At 47.7% G+C, this 21,495-nt stretch overlaps 1 protein-coding gene across 4 annotated transcripts in view; it reads right to left on the bottom strand.

Moving 5' to 3' along the window:
• DNAJC13 (DnaJ heat shock protein family (Hsp40) member C13) overlaps positions 1–21,495 on the bottom strand; it is a 1,694,551-nt gene that overhangs the window by 740,644 nt on the left and 932,412 nt on the right. For all 4 annotated transcript variants that reach the window (XR_015300721.1, XM_086942056.1, XM_086942057.1 and 1 more), the window contains one exon: positions 17,707–17,822. Coding sequence is in view for 3 of the 4 variants with exons in the window: in XM_086942056.1 (XP_086798182.1) it covers positions 17,707–17,822 (116 nt within the window). In the remaining variant the exon portion in view is untranslated. The remainder of the gene's footprint in view (positions 1–17,706; positions 17,823–21,495) is intronic.

Raw genomic sequence — 21,495 nt, 5'->3', positions numbered from 1 at the left:
CAGTACCCTTGCGCGTCGGTAGGCGTCGTCTGCGGCTCCACGTCCGACGTCGGCGTTGTGGGCACCGTGATGACGTCGTCGGAGTACTTGGACGCCGCCTCCGCGTGCTGACGTCAGTTCTTAGACACAGCTTTTCCGCGCCAGAAGCGCAGAGCCATGCCAAAAACCAACACTGGTGCCAGGAAACTAGGGCCCTGAAGGGGATGAGCTTAACCCTAGATATCGGTTCGCAGAACGGGGAGGATGGGTGGGTCGGTAAGGAATCTATCACTAACTAATGTCTCTTACAGATAGATCGTTACACAAGTGGTAACTTGTGCATCTGAAAGAGACCTGTTAGTGATAGATTCCTTACCTTAGAATAGATACCCCAGCAATACCAACCCAGTGGTGGTGGGTCTGCGAACCAAAAATCACACCAGAAAGTCCTGGAGGACGGAATGGCCAAAGTAGCCATCCCTCCGGACTTGACTGTCCAGGCAATGTCTTGCAAACGTGTGCAGCGAGGCCCACGTAGCCGCCTGGCAAATGTCCTGCAAGGGCACACCTCGGCCCAAAGCAGTTGTAGTGGCTGTGGCTCGAGTAGAATGAGCCCTCAGCCCAACAGGGGGTTCCTTCTTAGCCAAGGAGTAACTCGCCTGGATACACAAGATGATCCACTGGGAGATGGTCCACTTGTGCACCGCTTTCCCTTTCTTAGCACCCGCGTACCCAACAAAGAGTTGGTCATCCACCCGGAACTGTTGTGTGCGATTCAAATAAAATGAGAGCGCACGTTTTGGGTCCAGACGATGGAGCCTCTCTTCCTCTCGCGAGGGATGCGGAGGCAGAAAGAAGGTGGGCAAGGTGATAGATTGCCCAATATGGAAGGCCGTGACTACCTTGGGTAGGAAGGAGGGCCTTGTCCGTAACACAACCTTGTCCGGATGAACTGAAAGGAAAAGAGGCTTGCAAGATAGAGCCTGGAGCTCACTCACTCTCCTGGCAGAGGTGATGGCTACCAGGAAGGCAGTCTTCAAAGAGAGAAGGCGAAGAGGACAGTTGTGAAGTGGCTCAAAGGGAGCGCACATCAGAAATGTAAGAACCAGGTTCAAGTCCCACTCGATTAATGATAGGGGACTTGAACAAAGAAGGTTAATCAGGCAGCCTCAGAAAGGCTGAAAGAGCAGAAAGATAGCCCTTGATAGTGCCCAGAGCAGAGCCCTGCTGGGATAGAGAAAGAAGAAAGAGGAGAACCTCAGAAAGAGGGGCATTAAGGGGATCACAGCCTTTGCTGTGCACCATGCCACAAATCTGTTCCACCTGCAGGCGTATACCGACTTCGTGGAGGGACGCCTGGCTGCCAGAATAACATCACAGACTTCAGGAGGCAAGTCAAATGGCCTCAACTGCCGCCGCTCAATCTCCAAGCATGGAGGTGGAGACTGGACAGGTTCGGGTGGAGGACCGTCCCCTGCTGCTGCAACAGAAGGTCCTCCTGAAGAGGCAGATGAACCGGGGAATCGACTGACATACTGAGTAGCTCGGGATACCAGAACCTTCGTGCCCAGTCCGAAGCCACAAGGATGACTTGTGCCCGGTCGCGCTTGATCTTCTTCAGCACTCTGGGCAGAAGTGGAATAGGCGGAAAGGGGTACAACAGACCGCAACTCCACTCGTGACGAAAAGCGTCTCCGAGCGAGTGCCGCCTTGGAAATTCCAACGCGCAGAACTGATGACATTGCGCGTTCTCTTCGGTGGCGAATAGATCTAACCAAGGCTCTCCCCACTGTAGAAAGAGACCTTGCGCCACGTCCGAGTTCAGATGCCATTCGTGATCCATCATGCACCGGCGGCTGAGTTCGTCCGCCCTGGCGTTCAGAGAACCTGCCAGGTGTTGAACCATCAGAGTCACGCCCTGATGTTCCAGCCATTGCCAGAGGCGCAGAGCCTCCTGGCAAAGGGTCCACGACCCCACCCCGCCCTGTTTGTTGCAGTACCACATGGCGGTGGTGTTGTCCGTGAACACCTGCACTGCACTCCCTCGGACAGACGGGAGGAATGCCTTCAGTGCTAGACGAATCGCCCGCAGCTCCAAAAGGTTGATATGGAGCCGGGACTCCGCCGAGACCAGAGGCCTCTGATCTCCGCCTCTCCCATGTGGCCTCCCCAGCCCTGGAGGGACGCGTCCGTCACAACTACATGCTCGGGTTGGGGAAGGGAGAGGGATCTGCCGTTGACCCAATCGCAGTCCGTGAGCCACCACTGCAGCTGTCTCGCAGTGCCCTCCGAGATCAGGACATGGTCGGACAGGTTGCCCTGATGCTGGGCCCACTGAAACTTCAGGTCCCACTGCAGAGCCCGCATCCGCCACCGTGCGTGATGCACCAGAAGGATGCAGGAGGCCATCAGCCCCAGAAGCCGCAGCGTCAACCTGACCGAAACCTGGGATAAAGGCCGGAAGATTGGAATCAGAGCCTGTATATCCCGAACCCGCTGTTCGGGCGGGTAAACCCGAAACTGCGCCGAGTCGAGAACCGCTCCGATGAAAAGAAGCTTCTGAGAGGGGCACAGGTGCGACTTCGGCACATTGATGGAAAATCCCAGCTGGTGCAGGAGATCCGCCGTAGTCTGGAGGTGGCTGCTGTCTGGGGCGAGCCCGCCTTCAACAACCAGTCGTCGAGGTAGGGGAAGACTGAAACCCCCAACCTGCGCAGATGAGCTGCGACCACCGCCATCACCTTCGTGAACACCCGTGGGGCGCTGGTAAGGCCGAAGGGGAGCACGGTAAACTGAAAGTGCTCGTGGCCTACCGTGAACCGCAGGTAACGCCGGTGGGCCGGCAGGACGGGGATGTGGAAATACGCGTCCTGCAAGTCCAACGCTACCATCCAGTCTCCTGGGTCTAGGGCAGCTAAGTCCTGAGCCAGAGTCAGCATTTTGAACTTCTCCTTCCGGAGGAAGCCGTTGACGTTCCTCAGATCCAAGATAGGGCGTAGGCCCCCTTTGCCCTTCTTGGGTACCAGAAAGTAGTGGGAGTAGCAACCACGTCCTACTTCTGGCCCAGGAACGTGCTCGATGGCCCCCTTGGCCAAGAGGGCCGAAACTTCCTCCTGCCGGAGCCGCAAGTGATCCCCAGGATACGCGGTGGTGTTGCGGTGGCATGGCTTGAGGAGTCGTCTCGAAGGGGAGGGAGTAGCCCCTCCGGACGATCTGCAGCACCCACCTGTCCGAAGTGACAGTGCGCCAGTGAGAGTGGTGATGGCGAACCCTCCCTCCCACTGGCATCACATGGGCCGAAAAGCACGGACTAGGAGGGTTTAGAGGCGGATGCCGTGGGGGAAGGTGTGGACTGACCTCGCCTGTTTCCCCGACAGCCTCCGCGGCGGTTTCCACGTCCGCCGCCGCGCTGGATGTTAGTCTGCGGCGAGTGGCTGGCGGCACGTGTGGGGACACCCCATCCTTGACCACGAAAGGAAAGAAAGGAACCCGTTTGCTGGCGCGGGGCCGAGAGGCCCAAGGACTTGGCCGTAGCCCTGGAGTCCTTAAAGCGCTCAAGCGCGTGGTCCGCTTTGTCGCCAAAGAGGCGACGGCCATCGAACGGCATGTCCATCAGATTGTTCTGGACATCTGCCGAAAAATTGGCGGATCTCAGCCAGGCGTGGCGTCTCACCGCCACCGTCGTAGCCATCGCTCTGCCTAGCGAGTCGGTGGTATCCAGCCCACACCTGATCGAATATTTGGCTGCATCTCGGCCCTCCACAAGGGCTTGGCCGAGTTTGGCCCGTACCTCCAACAGGCACTCTGGCAGCACCTCCGCCACCGTCTCCCACAGAGAGTGGGTGTAGCGGCCCAAGAGGCATGCAGTGTTGGAAGACTGCAGTCCCAAACTAAGGGAGGAGAATATCTTTTTACCATAATTCTCATACCTCTTGGATTCCCTGTCGGGCGGAGCCGACGGGAATGCAGTCTGGGAATTGGAGGCCTGGATGACCAGACTCTCTGGGGTGGGGTGAGAGGACAGGAAACATGGGTCGCCCGGAGCCGGCGTCTGGCCACGTTCCTATCTACGGGCGATCCCGTAGCGGGCCTGGACCAAGTGCCCAAAAGAACGTCGGTCAAGGCCTCATTAAACGGCAGCAGAGGCTCAGCTGAGCATGACTGCGGTTTAAGGACCTCTGTGAGGAGGTTAGTCCTCACGGCCGCGACGGGGAGCTCAAGACCCAAGGCTTTGGCAGCCCTCGTCAACACCACACTATAGGTAGCCCCCTCCTCCGAAGCCACGGTAGGAGGAGAGACAAAACCAGTGTCTGGAGAGGTGTACAGGCCACTGGCCTCCCCAAGGTCTCCTGCCCAGTCCTCATGAGACTGACACTCCTTGGTCAGAGGGTCCTCAGACCCCTCCCAATCCTCCTCATCACCCATGTCCTGAGAAACAGGGTCGTAATTGCATGAGGTCGGTTCATAGAAGTAAAAATCTCCAAACGGCGTCGGGTGCGGCGCCGATAGGCGCCGTCCCGATGTCGGAACCGAAACAAAGGAGGCATCGGGGACGGCGCCGCCCGAGGACGGTGCCGGGGGGGACACCTGACGGACCGACGCCGGGGGGGGGGGGTCGTAAGGTCCACCGGTGACGATCCAGAGCCCGAGGAAGGCCCAGCGGCGTCCCGCGGCGCCGGGCCCGAAGGCGCCGGCGGCGCCGGTGCCGCTGTTCCCTGCGGCTCCGGGCCCGAGGGCACCGGCGGTGTCGGGATCGTGGGGCCCTGACGTCATCACGCGGAGGCAGCGTCTAAGTACTCCGACAACGTCATCACGGCGCCGACGACGCACGCGGAGCCGCAGACGACGCCTACCGACGCGCAAGGGTACTGCAACGCAAAAGTTTCCGGATCCAGTCTGACGCCTGGGGATATTCTAAGGTAAGGAATCTATCACCAACGGGTCTCTTTCAGATACTGCTCGTCAGAATGTCTCCTGTCACTCATTGGGCACTTATATAGAGCCTGGTGTAAAGGTACGAGCGTTGATAGTTACTGATAGAGCCAAAAGCCTCTTTTGATTTCAGCTATCTTTGCGCCCACCTTCCCTCCAAAAAGTGCGAGAGATAAGTATTGCAACCTCAGCTGCTTTAGTTGTGTATGTGGAGAAATATTGGTGGGGAAAACCCTTGAGCGAAGTTTGCGCATTCCTCTAGCAAGAAAGTGGGTTTCTTGTAATAAGCATACTTGGGCACAGGATTGCTATAAATAGGATAAGATTCCCCTCCTTTTAATCGTATTATATAATCCCTTAACATTGAAGGTAAACATTGCAGTGTTTGCTATCATACGGGCTGAGACCTAGACTGGAAGCCAAGTGAAGCGCCAATGCAGACCAAGGGACCCTACCCCGAAATGCCCCTAGCATACCAGTTGTGTGTAACTGATGATTAGCAGATACCAGAATCTGGAGCAAAGCAGGCGGGGAGCCCAGGGGGGTAAAAAGAAATACAAAACCCACAACAAATAGTACAAAGAACCAATGAGCCATCATCGTACGACTGACTGAAGTCCAGAGCAACATTCTCCTAGAAAATAGAGGGGTACCAGTAGCCAAAAACTCCCCGCTCCCGCACAGGCCCAGCCCTATGCATTCGTCAAAGGAGATCAAAAAGAGGGACCATCAGACTGTCCGCCAGCTGCTCCCGCAAATCATGGTGCAAATGTTCTAGGATGGTCCCCTGCCAATGTTTCAAGGACCACCTGCCTTTCTTTAGCCATGGTGTCTGGATTAGGGTGCAGCTTATTAGTCGGAAGCTTGATTGTTGTCCACTCGTTGCCGCTCCGACGGTTCCTGCCAGCTTTGCCTTGTTGTGTCTCAACCCCAGGCCCCACCCGCCTCACCGAGCTCAGCCGCTCATCAAGGCCAGCTGTCTTCAACCCCCACAGTCACTAACGTGGTGGGGACAAGGGGGAACAGGAGGACCGGGTGCGCCTTTGGCTGCTCGTTTTGAGTGGCTATCACCCTTTTATCTTCATGTCCGGCCCAGGGTTCTGCCTAAACCCCTTTGGTGGCGCAGTCCAGCCTTGCAAGCCACCTCCGCAACAGGTGCTCCTCTATTCTCTGGCCCCTCGTGGCCGCCGATGATGGAGGGAGCCTCCGTTGGTGGGCAGGGGGGTTCCCGCAGTCTAATCTGAATCCCTGGGGTCCTGCAATGCAACCCGGACCAAACCTCGGCCCCCTGCCAGAACTGTTCCTCACCTCTTCAGGTCAAAGGCACCACAATTCACACTGGGCAACTTGCTCCTGTTGTGCAGGAGTGCATTCCCTCAAGCGTTGGCGTAAAGCCACCACTGCTGCCTCCCTTTTTGTGTTTGCCAACATAACTGTTGACACCTGGGCAAAATTGCCTATCAACTTCATCTCCAAGTCCAGGGCGGGTTCTGCCCCATACTCATTCTGTATTTGTTTCAATACTTCTGGTATGACTGCTATGGAGGGATACCATGAGCTCTGGTATAAACAGCAGCGAAAACTGTACCCCAAGTGGTAGAATCCTCTATTGGGGGAATTATCCACATTGGCAAGCAAATTGTCAGTATTCTGTGTTTTTCTTGCGGGACATTGTGTGGAAAAACTGCCTCAAGCTTTGCTATTTTCTCTGCTATCCAGAATGGCATTTGCTCCCGTTTAATGGGCATTCTTCCCATAATCGCGTTCAGTGTTTGTGGGGTGATTTTTGTTGCAGTTTATTTTAGTTGACTATCTTGAGTGATCCGTGTAGGTTTAATTGTAAGTGTTCGCATTACAAACTGTATAAGATTTCTTTACAGTTTTATGTTTTCTTTGTAAACTGGACACAAGTCTGTTGCTGGCAATGTATCACTCTCTGGATGTGTGTGCTAGCAGCTAGGACCGGCCAAGTCGCTACGTCTCTGCTGAGCGGACGGAGTCTCACGTTTTCTATGGTATGGGAGAGGGCACCTTTAAAACAATTTATAGTTTCTTGGTAAGTTAACGGGACTCCTATATCTTCATGTGGAGAGTATTTATCTGGGATGTAACTATGGAATACTTGTGTGCATACATCTGCAGGCGGGAATTTAACACAAGAATAGAACACCTCAGTCCTGTATGACTTGTGTGCCTCAATCACGAAGGTAACAGTCCCACCTAATGATGTGAGCATGAGACCATAATTAGCTAATTTCATAGTAAGGGCATTTCTGCAATTTTCTGAAATGTTAAGAGCTCCGCACCAGCACCACTCATACCAGCGTCTCCATTCTGAGACATTATGAGAGGAAGTATTTACAAAAAAGAGATCAGGTTTATGCACAATGTACGGAACTATAATCCTTCAAGCTTAAACAAACCTACAGCCAATGCTTTGGATATACCTGCTCAGCTGCGGCAGATTTTTCCCTTCCTACCCTAGACGTCTCTGGGTATATGTGAGTAGGGGTCTCTGAGATAGCACAACTGAATTACTCAGATTTGACCATTAAATAAGAACCAACCCAACGTTTGGTGCCATGTGGTGTAGTCCCTAGTAATACATAGAATCTCGGCGTTTGGACAACAAACTAAGGATTGGTGTCCAGACTTATTCCAGACACCCCCACAGGACATGTTAGCCTTTACACCAGCTAGCTCAAAGTGCCACTATAAGCCCCGCAAACCTTACCAAGGAGCAACATTTTTCTGGCAACTATCGAACATGACAATCCTTGATCCTTCAGGGATCGTGGAAACAGAACAGTAACTTTTGCTCAGTAAATCATACTCACTTAGCCTCAGAGAGATACACAGAATAAACGAAGGGGACGTTTTCAAAAAGTATTTATTAAACCAGCGTCATTTTAGCATAAAACATGTTTGCTGCGAAAATCATAAGACAGAAATAGAAATATAAGATTAAAAGCACCGACTGAGTAAATAAAAGCTAGAATTCTACCATGGTGCCAAAACAGTAAGTATGCAGGCATATTGATACATTTGACTAAACGAGTGTACTCCTATGATGCTAACCCCATGAAAGTGTACCTAGCATGTGTGTGGGTATAAAGCCAAGAATCCCCTAGGAAAGAGCCAACCCCATTACCTGATGGAAGAGAACAAAGTACCTCATCTTGGTCTCGAGTTGGAAACCCCACAAGAGATGTCAGACCACCCCGTGCTGTAGTTTCTGCGTGACGGGACTTCAGGGTCTCGTGTCAGCACGGATGCTTCTCCTCTGGTTGCCCAGTGAAGATGTGGCTCTTTTATACCCGAAAGGTACCTTCAGGTACCCTAGATGTGTAATGGTAATGTGGGTCTGTCGTTCAAAGATGACGATAGCGGTGACTTTTGTGCAGAGTTATTATACAGAAGATCGAATTCCTACTGTGCTGTCCTAGGCAGGGGATTAGGAGATAATAATAAGAATCCTCATGCATAATAAATGAGACAAGTTTTTGAAGATAACCACATGACATTTATTCAGCACATAACTAGGTAAAAGGGCAGTGTCAGAACTGTTATGTAGAGCAAGGCATGACAAATGTAGGTAAAAGGTTGTGCAGCTACCTAGGCCTAAATTAGGGGACACTGGGGCTCATAACACTTATCAGTGTGACGATCCTTTTGTTGTTTACTTTGGTCTTGTTTTCCACTTTAATCTTGCAAGGACAGACTTATAGCAGTGTAACTATATGCTGATTTTCTTTTTCTGACTAAGTTCTATGAAACCAATGTATTAAAAAAAAAGCATGACCAATCATTCAATCATCCATGTGTCGCAGTGAGCTTTACAAAGTTTCAAGAGAGATCAACAGTCCTACAGTTGTTCTAGAATAAACAAGTTTTGCCAAAGCCGATAGATGTGGCCAAGGCAAGTGTGCACAGTTTTTCAAAAAGAAAACAGCAAAAATACAGAAAATGTCCGAAAGAAGGAGTACCCCAGCAGCCTAGGCAAAGCAGTTCTGGCACGAACGTGAACTTCTTTTCTGGTTGGTCCATAAACAAACACACACGCAATGCAAGACAACCAGTGCATGAACTGGCCTGACCTATTTTCCCATGCGATATGTTGTGGTCGGTGGAAGCAAAATATAAATGCAATTTCAACAGATAAAGAGGGCTGACTGAATGTCCCTGTACGTATGCAAGTATTTTTTATATGGATTTTTCAGAAAAAGTTAGACTGATCAGACAGCTAAAGCTGCCTCTAGGCTAGACCCAAAAATAGGGCCTATCCCTGAGCAAGAATATGGACGTGCTGTTAGTCAACTAGGCTTTCAAAAACATGCACAAGAAACACTGGATAAAGAAAATAAATAAAAAGTTCATCATCATCAAAACAAGCTTTATTCGACAGTGTCATAAAAGCTTTAAAAAGATCAATTACATTTCATGATTTAAAAGGTTAAAATGCTTGGGTTGAATTCATAAAATACATCGTAAGTATAAGTTACAAAAAGTGCATGAATTTTCCTAGTGGTTTTAGCCAAACATTTAACAAGGTTTCAGTCCCGGTTCCAGTTTACTTCTGATGACCCATGCCCAGCCTATGAATTTGGCCAGGGCTATACAGATGGTAAGATTATTGCTGGTACGGATTATTCTAGCTGCTACTATGCCACTTTTGGTTCCCAGTAACTTGGCAATGGGGCATAGCCACTTCCTACGTGGGTCTACATACGCTGGACATTCAAATAGTATGTGGTTTATCAATTCCAAAGCAGCAGGACAACCCGGGCAGGAAGCCTTATTTCCCTGGAAAAACAGCTTACGATCCAAAGGTTTGCTAATACTGTCCCAGAAAGCTTCGAATGTGGGTGTGTCTTTAAAACCCAGAAAGGTCCTTGTAAGTGAAAGGGGGGAAGCCTTCCTGTACACTTCTAGGGTCACAGCCTCCCAGTACAACCCCTTGAGGTCCTTTATTGAGGGGAACATAGCATTCGCTGGATCTTCCCAGAGCGCTCTAAGTCCCAGTTCAAGCAAGGTTTTGCCAATCCTGGATAACCATATGATTTTCGTGGTGGGTGTCACTTCTGATTAAATCCTTCAGTCCCTCAGCACAGGTTTTCAGTTCAGGTGTTGTCCATAGGCGCCTCCAATATAGGACTGGTCGAAGGGCAGCTATGTGGGCAATAGGTCTCATGGCCATATCGAGGTACAGGGGACACATAGGAGTACTCTGAAGTAGGTTTACAAGATTCCTTAGAAATCTATTCTCTGATGCTGTTAAGTTTCCCCAGGTTTTCAAATCCCCATATCTCTACGCCGTATAAGGCTGAGCTAATCACCTTGCCATTGTAGACGGAAAGGGCAGGAGCAATTGGTTTAGTGCGTGACCTAGCATGTTCCCTATTTAATCCTCCTGCTAGCTGACGGTGCTTAAGAGTTCCCAATTCCACCTGCTGTTTCCAGGATAAGTCTTGTTGGATGCCTACCCCAAGGTAAGTAAATGCTTGAACCTTCTCAAGGGGAAGATTGTTCATAAGCATTTTGCCCTTGAAAGATTTGTGCTGATTAAAGGCCATGTATTTTGATTTGGAAACATTTACTTCCAAACCACGAGCGGTACAGAAGCTTTCAAAGATTCCTAGTGCCTTCTGTAATCCACTCGGGGTTTTGGCTATGATTAAACAGTCATCAGCAAACATTAGTATGGGTACTTTGGCTCCCGCTAGTGTTGGGGCATCTACATTAGCTGCGATCAGTATGTTTTCCACATCGTTTAAGTAGAGAGAAAAAAGGGTTGGCGCAAGGACACAGCCTTGTCGCACCCCTCTTTCCACAGGAAACTGGCTGGTGATGCTTCCAGGGCTACCCCACCTTATCTGGGCAAAGTTGTTTTCATGTAGTCTAATGATTAATGAAAGGAGGGCACTGGGCAGTCCCATGTGGTGGAGAACTTGCCACAAAGTTTCCCGGGTAACAAGGTCGAAGGTTGCCCTGAGGTCTATAAAGGCAGCGTAAAGACTGCACCCTCCTATTAGGACAGTCTTCCAGTATAGCATGGCAAATTGGAGGACTTGATCAATCGTACTGATTGAAGATCGAAATCCTGCTTGCAGTCGGGATAGGATGTTCCCTTCTTGTTCCCAAACCTGTATCTTGTTTAAAATCAGCCTGCCGAAGATTTTCTGAATGGTATCGATCAGGCTGATTGGGCGGTAGTTACTAGGTAAGGTCTTGTCCCCTTTCTTATATATTGGTATTATTTCCGCCCCTTGCCAGGTGGTAGGGATGGGAGCTCCTTTAGCTATACTATTTGTTAGCAGGAGTATATAATCTCCCCAGGGATCTCTGTCATGTAAAAATACATCTGCTGGTATTCCATCAACACCTGAGGCCTGGCAGGAACTACCATGTCCAGTGCCAGATTTATATCCTCAAGATTAAAAGCCTCATCACTGAAAAACAACATATTGGGAGCCTCCAAGTGGGTGCATAGTTCCATACTCTTGGCATATTGGGGCTTGAAGTATGATACCCATTCCTCTTTGGGCTCCCAGTTTTGAGGCTTATCCCGTTTTCTCTCACTTCCCCATTTTAGTGTGTCCCCAAAACCTCCTGGAGTCTTTTTGCATGCCCGCTTCTTTTAGGTCCTGCCACCTTTACTCATCCCAAGCTCTCTTAGATTTATGAATTATGCTCTTGTATGCTCCCCTTGCTGCGCGGACTCGTTCGCTCATTCCACTTTTAAGGGCACTGCCCAAATCTGTCCTTGCTTTCCTGCACTCACATGAGTACCATCGCGGCACATGGCTTTTACTGATATTGTTGGGCTTAACAAATAGGCTTTTTAAGTCAGTAAAAAGTGATTCATGTATATTGGTAACTGATTTCAGAACTGTGGCCTGGTCCCCCTTTATAGATTCGTTCTTCATTTCCTGCAGAGCTAGCTTCATTTTGCTTAATATAAAGTCCAGATGCTCTTGGTTCTCCAGTACCTTAGCCCCTTTAACGTGGCGCATGCCATTTGTAATATCTACGTTGTTAATTGGCTCCACGCTCGCTCCCCTTGCTTCTGCTGGTGGCAACCAATAGTGTAGGGACAATGACAGGGGGTTATGATCGCTCTCTAACCTGTCTATGACCGACATCTCTTCCAGATATTGCCATAGGCTAAGACTCAACAGGATGTAATCAATTCTGCTTGTTCGTGGACCGCTATTAAATGTGTTGGCACCTCTCTTGTCTTACTGGGTCCTACCATTTGTAGCACGTAGCCCCTTGTTCAGGCAAAGTGCGTTAATCTGAATAGTTATTTCAGAGCACCTTTTTACAGGCTCTAGTTCAAGTTTGGGTACACCACATTGGCTGTCTTCCTCCTCAGAGATGTTCCACTCTCCTCCCAGTAGGGGCTCAAAAGTTGAATTAAAATCACCACCTAGGATGATATGGGATTGCTGTGTGTAGCGTTCAATATGTTCTTCTAATGCCCTTATGACCTCCAATTTTTTCCCTCCAGTGCTCCTCGCATACAGGTTGTAAATATCAACCAGTTCATTGTTACTATTCTTTAGGGTAAGAAGCTGTAGGTCCCTGTGGTTTGTGTAGACAGATTTTACACTAACATCTAAATCCTGTTTAATCCAGATAGTTAGTCCTCCCGATGGCCTCCCTCTAGCTCCCTTTACTGCTGGTATGCTGTAATTCAGAAACCCGGAAAGAATAGTGGTTCTAATAACCATGTTTCCTGAAACAGGCAGATGTCCTACAAATTAATGAATGAAGCCCAATCAGGTGATGCAACCCTAGATTTGAGGCCAGCAATATTCCATGATAATATCAAGGTTGTTTGTGATGTGGTGATACAGGGAGTAGCCAGAATACTATGAGTTGTGTCGTCAGTAGGCCCGGGAATATTCGCTATATAACGTTCGCCCAAGTTGCTAACTAAGAGTGGACTTTGCTCTACCATGATGTGTCCCAATTCGACACCTACTTGTGATAGTCAGTCGTTTTGGTCAAGACTAGAACTAGCTGGTTCCCTCCCGCCCACTTGTATGCCCAGAGGTTTAGTTTGGATGGGAGAGGACCTAAATTGGATTTTGGAATGGTCTGGGGAGCAAGTTCTGAACTCTAACAAAATTAAATTTTCCTCCAAATAGCGGTTTTTAAGGACTAGCTGAATACAGTCTGTTTTTTCCCCTACAATGGAAATCCTTTTAGCTAGGAGAATATCTTCTCTAATTAATGAACGGCAGCCCCTGACGTACCTGGTCCAGTGGGTTGCCTTATTTATGAGAGATTCGCTGGATTCCCAACCACTATTCTGATTTCGTTTAGGAACGTTCACCATATATACTTTTGGGGGGTTATTCGCGGAGACATCCTTTGGCTGGGGGGCCCGCTCTGGCATTGGAACTAATGCTAAACGGGAATTTACTTTGACTATTGGACCAACCCCTAATCCAATGCCCTCAGTGCTTACCCCTGAGTGACCCTCCCCTGCTATGGTGTTACCTTGTATTTGCCCAAGAGGACGAGCGTGGGCCTTGCTAATATGTGAGTGCCCACTACCAGCTCTGCTCGCTCCGCTATGCTGAGTAACGGGATGTTTGGATAATTCTGCTCCTCTAACCTGAAAGGTTCTAGAATCTACCACCAATCTACTCTGGTCCTTGCTTAAGGCATTATCATTTGGTTTTGATGTAGAAATAGGACAGGGAACCTGCCTCGCACTAAGATTTGTTATAGTGGCTGTGAGACTCTCGATTTTATTATACAGGGCCTCCACTAGGTTGAGTAGCTGCTTCACCATAAGGGTAAGGGGAGTGATGTCTTCACGCGTGACTACAGGGTGGTCACTGGCCGCTGTGTTCATCGACTCCCCTTCACCTGATGGGACTCCTGGCGCAGGTCGATCACTGAGAAATAGTGTAATCCCTATGCACTCTGTGTTCAAAGTTTAACAAAAAGTTCACAAGATAGTGGTGGCGCGTGAACGTCACACGGAGTCTGGCCGTGCCTTGTAACATCCAAAAGATGGTGGGGATAGAATCAACGATCCTCAAGTTTACGCGCTCAATTATACATGAAACAGTGGTGTTTCTTCACAAATATTTCTTTTAATTCAGATGTCTTTTGTAATTAAGCCAATTCTTCATTCATTGGTACATCCAATTCACTTGTACTTGTTACTCTGCGAACATAATATGCTCCTTATGTCGCCATAAACAGTTAACTTGCATTTGTAATCACCCAATGCATTTCGGGTCATAAACCTCGACCCTTCGTCAGGGGTCTGTGGACAAGGGATAAGACAGGACCAACGTTAGTTGCTACCACAACTGTCTGAATGTTAAGAAAAATTAACAAACGAAGAAACGGAAACGTGGAAGAAGATAGAAAGGTGGGAGAGTTAAACCGTGCAATGCTAAACTGACCGTCGTGTATTTAAAGTGCAAGAATAACTCCAGATGGACATAACAAGAAAATACGTGCTCTTAACAACTTAGCCTTACGAGTGTATACACCAAACCAGTCACCAACCTTCACGATACGAAAAACTTACGAGAAAGCGGCAGACGCCGTCACCTCAATCTAGACTAGAATCCGTTCCAATTTGTTTACTTTTTCCAAAGCCTTAGATATTACATCTTCCGGATATCCTCTTTCTTGATACCTCATCACTTGGTCATTCAAAGCGATCTGTAAGTCGGTGTCACAAGATGTAATGCGTTTCAACCTGATGAATTGCGACGTGGGCAGGTGTTTCTATGTTATTGTTTACGTTTGTAACCCGCTTCCTCAATGAAGCCTACACACTCACATCACATGACCAGGGTTTTGCATTTCGTATTAGTGTTTTTGATTTCTTCTTTCCTATTGGTTCTTTTCTTTTCCGCTCTCCTATTGGCCACTCTTCCGATCACATGACCTTGTTTTAAACGCCTGTCGTACACATTGCTGTACTCCGAGGCTTTTCGCGTCTAGATTGAGGTGACGGCGTCTGCCGCTTTCTCGTAAGTTTTTCGTATCGTGAAGGTTGGTGACTGGTTTGGTGTATACACTCGTAAGGCTAAGTTGTTAAGAGCACGTATTTTCTTGTTATGTCCATCTGGAGTTATTCTTGCACTTTAAATACACGACGGTCAGTTTAGCATTGCACGGTTTAACTCTCCCACCTTTCTATCTTCTTCCACGTTTCCGTTTCTTCGTTTGTTAATTTTTCTTAACATTCAGACAGTTGTGGTAGCAACTAACGTTGGTCCTGTCTTATCCCTTGTCCACAGACCCCTGACGAAGGGTCGAGGTTTATGACCCGAAATGCATTGGGTGATTACAAATGCAAGTTAACTGTTTATGGCGACATAAGGAGCATATTATGTTCGCAGAGTAACAAGTACAAGTGAATTGGATGTACCAATGAATGAAGAATTGGCTTAATTACAAAAGACATCTGAATTAAAAGAAATATTTGTGAAGAAACACCACTGTTTCATGTATAATTGAGCGCGTAAACTTGAGGATCGTTGATTCTATCCCCACCATCTTTTGCAGGTCGATCACTGCCAGAAGTGGTGCAACATCTATCTGCGGGGGCCAAAATGTCGAACCTATTACTGCAGACAAGAACAGTCGGGTTCAGCGCGGTGGGCGGCTTACTGGAGAGATCTTTAGATATGGCAATGTCTACAACAGCACGCTCTTGAAACCCTTGAACGGTATCTGCCTCAGGGTTGTCTCCATCTCGATTTCTGACTTTAAACATTTCCGGGATCAGGGGTCCGCTATTCCGAGGCTTGTCCCCCGCAGTGGTCCTGTTATCCTCTGCTCTCTCTAGACCCCTTACAGATGTAGGTAGATTATCTGTTAATAGATTTTGACAGTCCTCGATCAGTTCGTCAATACGGTCCATTATACAATTTCCCCCTGCATGGGCAGCTGGCTTCTTCTGCTTATTTTTTCTTGCCTTTTTCCCCACTACCTCGCTCCATTCCTCAGTATTTTTCCTTTTCCCCATTTTCTATGATACTTAGTCCTGTTGACTTTTTATTCCCAGAAATAAGTTACCTTAGGGTAGCAGTAGTTAGAGGGGTGGCCCAGCCCTGCCACGTTCTGCCCCGGACGGCCACAGACGGCCCGCCCTCTGCCCGGGCTCAGCCTGCGCGCGTCCCGCGATGCGGGAAGAGCGGGTCTGCCTTATGCGCCTCCGGGCGCGGGAAAGTGACGCTGCAGGCGGCGTCCCCGTGTCCTGGTCAGGGGACGCTGGGAGGTGTAGTCCGTCGTGTGGTGTCTCCCCCCTCTCTGCGGCCGCGTTATCAGGTGCGGCGGAGAGCAAGGCAAGGAGCGCGATGTCCATGGGTCTGGTGTAGTGACTTCCAGTCCGTGTTGCCCCCAACAAACAAGCTTCCGACCCCGAATAAAAAGTTATTTTCCAATTATTTTTTTTAAACAAACAACAAAGGTCATGAGAAGAATGCTTAAATGAATCTCAGTCATTGGTGATTGCCGGGGGTCACATCCCAGCCCATGGTTTTTCACCTATGTCGCTCATTGTTAATCTTGCTCCAATAGTAACCCACCAGTTCGAACTGCTAGCCCAGGTCCACACCAGACAGGAACACAAGCATTTCCCAGACTAGCTTCGGCCTACTCAGGCTTTGTTGGTGAAGTACAACTTGAGTCCTATGGCACAGAATGCATGTGACCCTCACCTAAGCACACTGGTCCAAATTAAAGCATTTACTGCAGCAAAGTGGTAGAAGCAATGCAAGAATTAGTCTCATTCACTGGCACCTGCATATCCATAAACTCGTTGTTCTTCACTAGCAGCCTATGTTCATTTCTTTTAAAGCGGAAAGCCAAAGTGAAAACAACAGCACTCCTAAACCTACACCACGCTAAGAAACCAAGCTGCAAAGCCTGTATGCCAGCTAGGAAAAAGCATACTTCTAGCTGTCTGCTGAACATGGGCAAACTAGTAGGGACAGTTTCTCCAGGACCTCTTCTCTAGCATTAACCACCATCAGATATTGTCATTGGGAAGTCAGAGCGTTGTACTACCAAGTACATCAGGGAGATGTTAGCAAGCCTGGTGACTCAACAATTAACGCAACTGGTTACCAGAAAATCTAAAGGGGCAGAGAAATTATTTTTATTTTAGTTTTTGCTTCTTTTGAGTAAGAAACAAGATTATGAGACTGTGCATGCATTACTTTTTAGAACATTAAAGTTCTTAATCACAGCCACTTTGCCTGGATGTTCAGCATAGGACCCTGCTTTAGTCAGTGAAAGCAAAAGGCATATAAAGGAAAGAATTGACATATTTCTCTTTTATTTCAAGATGCATCATCAGTAAGGAATTCACAACACAAAACCATTTTTTTTCATTTAACCCACAGATCATTCATTGCACCATCTTCTGCTATACTTTTCTAAAACTGTCATCCATAATCGAAAGCAGAGACAGTCACCGTTTAATATAGAGGCATTCCTCTGATTGTCCCGTTCTGTCAGTTTTAAGGGCTTTTGAAAGCAGCTGGACAATGAAAAAATACACAAATCAATCAAAAATGTACCTAGGCCTGAAACTTCCATTTGAAACAAAGTGGGGTATTTATTATGGACACTTTACATAAATTACTTGATGCAAATATTCCAATGGACTTAAGAGGTTTTGCTGTTGTTTCATTTAAAGGAAATAAAAGAGAGCAAGATGAAATTGTCTGTTTCAATCAAGAAACCACTTGCAAAAAAGGTACATAGAATCTTACTGAATGAATCAACAACTGGTCAGCAACTTACTGTCCTTGTCCTTTGGGAAGATGAAGGACTTCATAGGCCTCATCGATTGACATAGTAGGAGGTTTCTTCTCCACTTCCTTCTTCCAAGAGTCAAGAGTGTCTTTAAGCAGTTTAACCTTATGTAGTACAGAAAATAAATCTTATTTTTGGGTCAATACTTAATGCTTCTGTTTAATTGTAAACATTTCATAATAATTATGACAATTTTCACAATTCTTAATGAAAAAGCAGTACTTACCTTCAGAAATGCTTTCCTGTTGTATTTTGCAAAACTGCTGTCTGAGCGCTTTGTTACTCTAGAGGCTCTTTAGATACTAAGCTGCACATCACTGTCAAAGTAATAGCTCTGAGACCCACTGAAGTGCAGCGTACGCCACTAAAACAGGAGCTATCTTAATTCTTCAAACCCACAAGTGAGACAAGTTACTCGTAGAAGGATGTGGCAAATGAAAAGAAAATCAATTGGTTCATCTGGCTCACTACATAGTACATGCCTTTGTCTGTTATAAAGAACAGGCACATAGGCTTCACAAATAGTGTTTTCATCTCACACACATTTAGCTGGGATAATAGCATTTGAAAAGCTTTCCTTAAGTTAAAGTGGCCACAAGTCAACAAGAGGCTAAGGGTGTATATCTCAGATTTATCCAACCCCAGTCACTAAAGCACCACATATATTCCAGCCAATTGGATCTAGATAGGAGTAGTCCCTATGTTCTTTAGACAATGATGGATGACAGGGCACTAGGGTCATAAGACCATTAAAATCCAAACAAGACCCGCTTTTAAATAATTTTTAATGACCCAACCAGACCCACGAATAAAGGGAAACCAGGGGTCTGATTGAGGTATTTTATCTTATAATCCCCCATCCTTCATCTATCAAAGAGCTACCCAACACTGTGGTTGAGCCCACCTCGACTTTTAGGGGTCGGGGTGACCCAATGATGAAGCATGACACCACTAGGGTGTGTGAGGGTAACTAAAAAGAACTAGTGTTTTCCCTAAATACATGTGGACATGACTATCAGGTCCAACGCACCATTAGTGGTAAGTTGTTCAGCCCCCACTACCGCATACAAGGCCTAAGTTCCTCGTGTGTTACACTACCTGAAAATCACTCTCAGGCTTAGTATTTTTGGAGTCTTTTTTTGTGATAAGGCTGACAGAAAGCCCAACTGGCATTTCGTGAACTTGCATCTTGGATAAATTACATTTATTCTATTTAAATATGTTTGCAGAGTTTATTTCTCAAGAAATCACCTTTGAAAGATGGACAAAGGCACCTCTCCTAGCCAGCACCTCTCCTAGCTGCCTCGGATATCAGATGCACACTGGAGATCTCCTGCATGTTATGTGCGATTATTCAGAACTACTGGCTGGAGATTTTGAGGTGGTGTAGGTTGGTGAGTTACTCTTTACTTGTACATCTAGGTATCATGGAGGAAGAGGGTTATTCACAAAGGGAAAGTACCTTTATTTGTCTAGGGTTGCTACTTGCCGAAACAGATACTGCCAAATATTAGATATTCACTACCTTACTTGCCGCTCAAATCTTTTTGTCCCAGAACCATGAATGATTAAGATGTATTGAAGAACAAGGTACTTCCCTTCGGAAACATTATTTGGTAGAGACAATATCTAGCTGCAGATTCCTTACCTCTGAATTTCCCAGGCATCAGAATGAGGAAATAGAAATTTTACGTGGCCAATGTGTCCCCTGCGTGTACCCCACGTTTAGTGTATGTGCATGTCACCCATGCATTTTCCCTCTCATGCCTGTAATAATAATGCCTCTGTATTTCCGTCTCACATTAGAATGTCAGTTACCAAGCCTTCCATGAAAGAAACGTTAATTCTGCACTGAGGCCTATGTTGCTATGTTGCCAATGTATTTGCATTGTGCACGTTTAATAAAAAGTCGAGATGAACCCGTTTTGTGGCTCACCCTGAGCCAGTCTCCGAATTCAGGTTTCTTGCCTCCAGACACTCTGAAAGCTGCAGCTTAGCTACGTATCCCTGACCTCTCGCATACTTCTGGCTCAGCCGAAAGGGGCCCAGCCCGGCCTGCCAAGACAGTATTTTGCACACAGTTATCTACTTGCTCCACAGAAACGCATTCCTGCCTAGTGAAGAAGGTAAACAGAACCAGACTGCAGAGATAGGGCCTAGCCTTTCTGTCTCCGTTGAAGTGATTTACAGAGCTCGCATCCATAGAAAGCCCATGGCCCCCACGCAATGCACGAAGAAATATATGCACACACTGGCTTTTGGTGATGAGCAACCTTTGCTCGAGCGACCTTTACTTCAGACAATACATCCTCCAAACCTAAGATAGCAGATAATACCAGACGTGCGGGTCGTCCCGACACTGAAGGCTTCTCTACTAGATCGAAAGTCAGCTCCCCCCAGCTTCCCCCAGTTACACGTTCATTGCACGTCATGACCAAGTAGCGCACACAAGTAGGGTAAAGGTTCCAGCTGACCATGCAGACCCCCTCCATGTATCCACCCACCTATGACTCACCTATGACTCCTCAAGTGAACGTCCACATGTACGCCTTCTTACACGCCTCTTGCACGCCCATATGCTCTTATCTCTCTCTTTCTCTTTCTCTGCCTGGAGCGCTCCTCCTTCTCTATGCAATGCAATGTATATTCCATGTATAAATATTGTACTCTGTGAATAAAGTTCAGAAGACCCTTCCTGAACCTTAGTGGTGATGGAACCCGATTCTCCCTTAACTCGAGTTACTGAAATAAAGCCCTTTTGAATCGGACACCACGGACTCTGCCTCTCATTATATGCTTGACCCATTGTTTAAGTATAGAAATTCCGACAGGGTAATATTTAATTTACCACATAATTCTGGCGCCCGAATAGGGACAAGTCCCCTTCCCCACGCGCCGGCGATGTAGGTCCAGCCCTTGCCCCCTTCTACAGCCGTGACGGACTTCAAAGTGTACACGCCAGCGGGTCTTCCTGCTTACTCCCTCAGGCCCACGGAGGAGACGGACTGCGACCAGGCATCCACACGAGGCGGTGAGAATTGCGGATCATCCCAACCAGAGCCCAAGCCGTGAGAGAGCAAGGTCCGAGGTTTCCAGAGGCCCACCTGTTCCGAGGCGCATGCGCAGTTTAAGTCCACGCAGTATCAAGTTTTCCGAGGCCTTCAAGTTCTGCTTCCCGGTGAGTACCGTTATAGGGAACGCATAAAGATTCAAGACGGGTTCATTTATTTGAGCTCGGTAAAGACGTGTCCGTTCACACAGGCACGGTAAAGACGGGTCCATTTCGGTGGGCACGGTAAAGACGTGTCTCTTTACGAGACCGGTATGGCTGTACTGTATTCCAGTGCATAAAGTTAACTGTTTTCAAGTTCATGTTTTTCTCCATGTATCTGTTTTAGTGTTTTAGTGTTGTAGTATGAATGGTTGTTTCAGTCAGAGTATTTTTGTGTTTATTGTGTTGTTCTTTAAGACGGTCTCAACATGCCACTGTTTTCGAAATTACGTCAGATAGGGACCAGGAAAGGAATACTCGAAGAGTCAGTTCCCGTCCCGCCTAGAGACACACCTGGTCATTTCATGTATAACAAACACGGGCTAGATGCCATATTGTTTTTAGACTTGTGGGTAGATTACACTAAGGATTTAGAGGAGAAGTACAGATGGCCTGCCTCAGGAACATGGGATTCTGAATGCATTATGAAAGTAGAGGAAGCGCTGTGGAAAAGGAAAGTAAGACCGTCTCAGAAAGATGCCATTGAGTTATGGCGTAAAGAAGCG

The sequence above is a fragment of the Lissotriton vulgaris genome, chromosome 10 (genome assembly GCF_964263255.1).
Source record: "Lissotriton vulgaris chromosome 10, aLisVul1.2, whole genome shotgun sequence".
Lineage (NCBI taxonomy): Eukaryota > Metazoa > Chordata > Amphibia > Caudata > Salamandridae > Lissotriton > Lissotriton vulgaris.
This window is presented reverse-complemented; position numbering and strand designations above follow the sequence as displayed.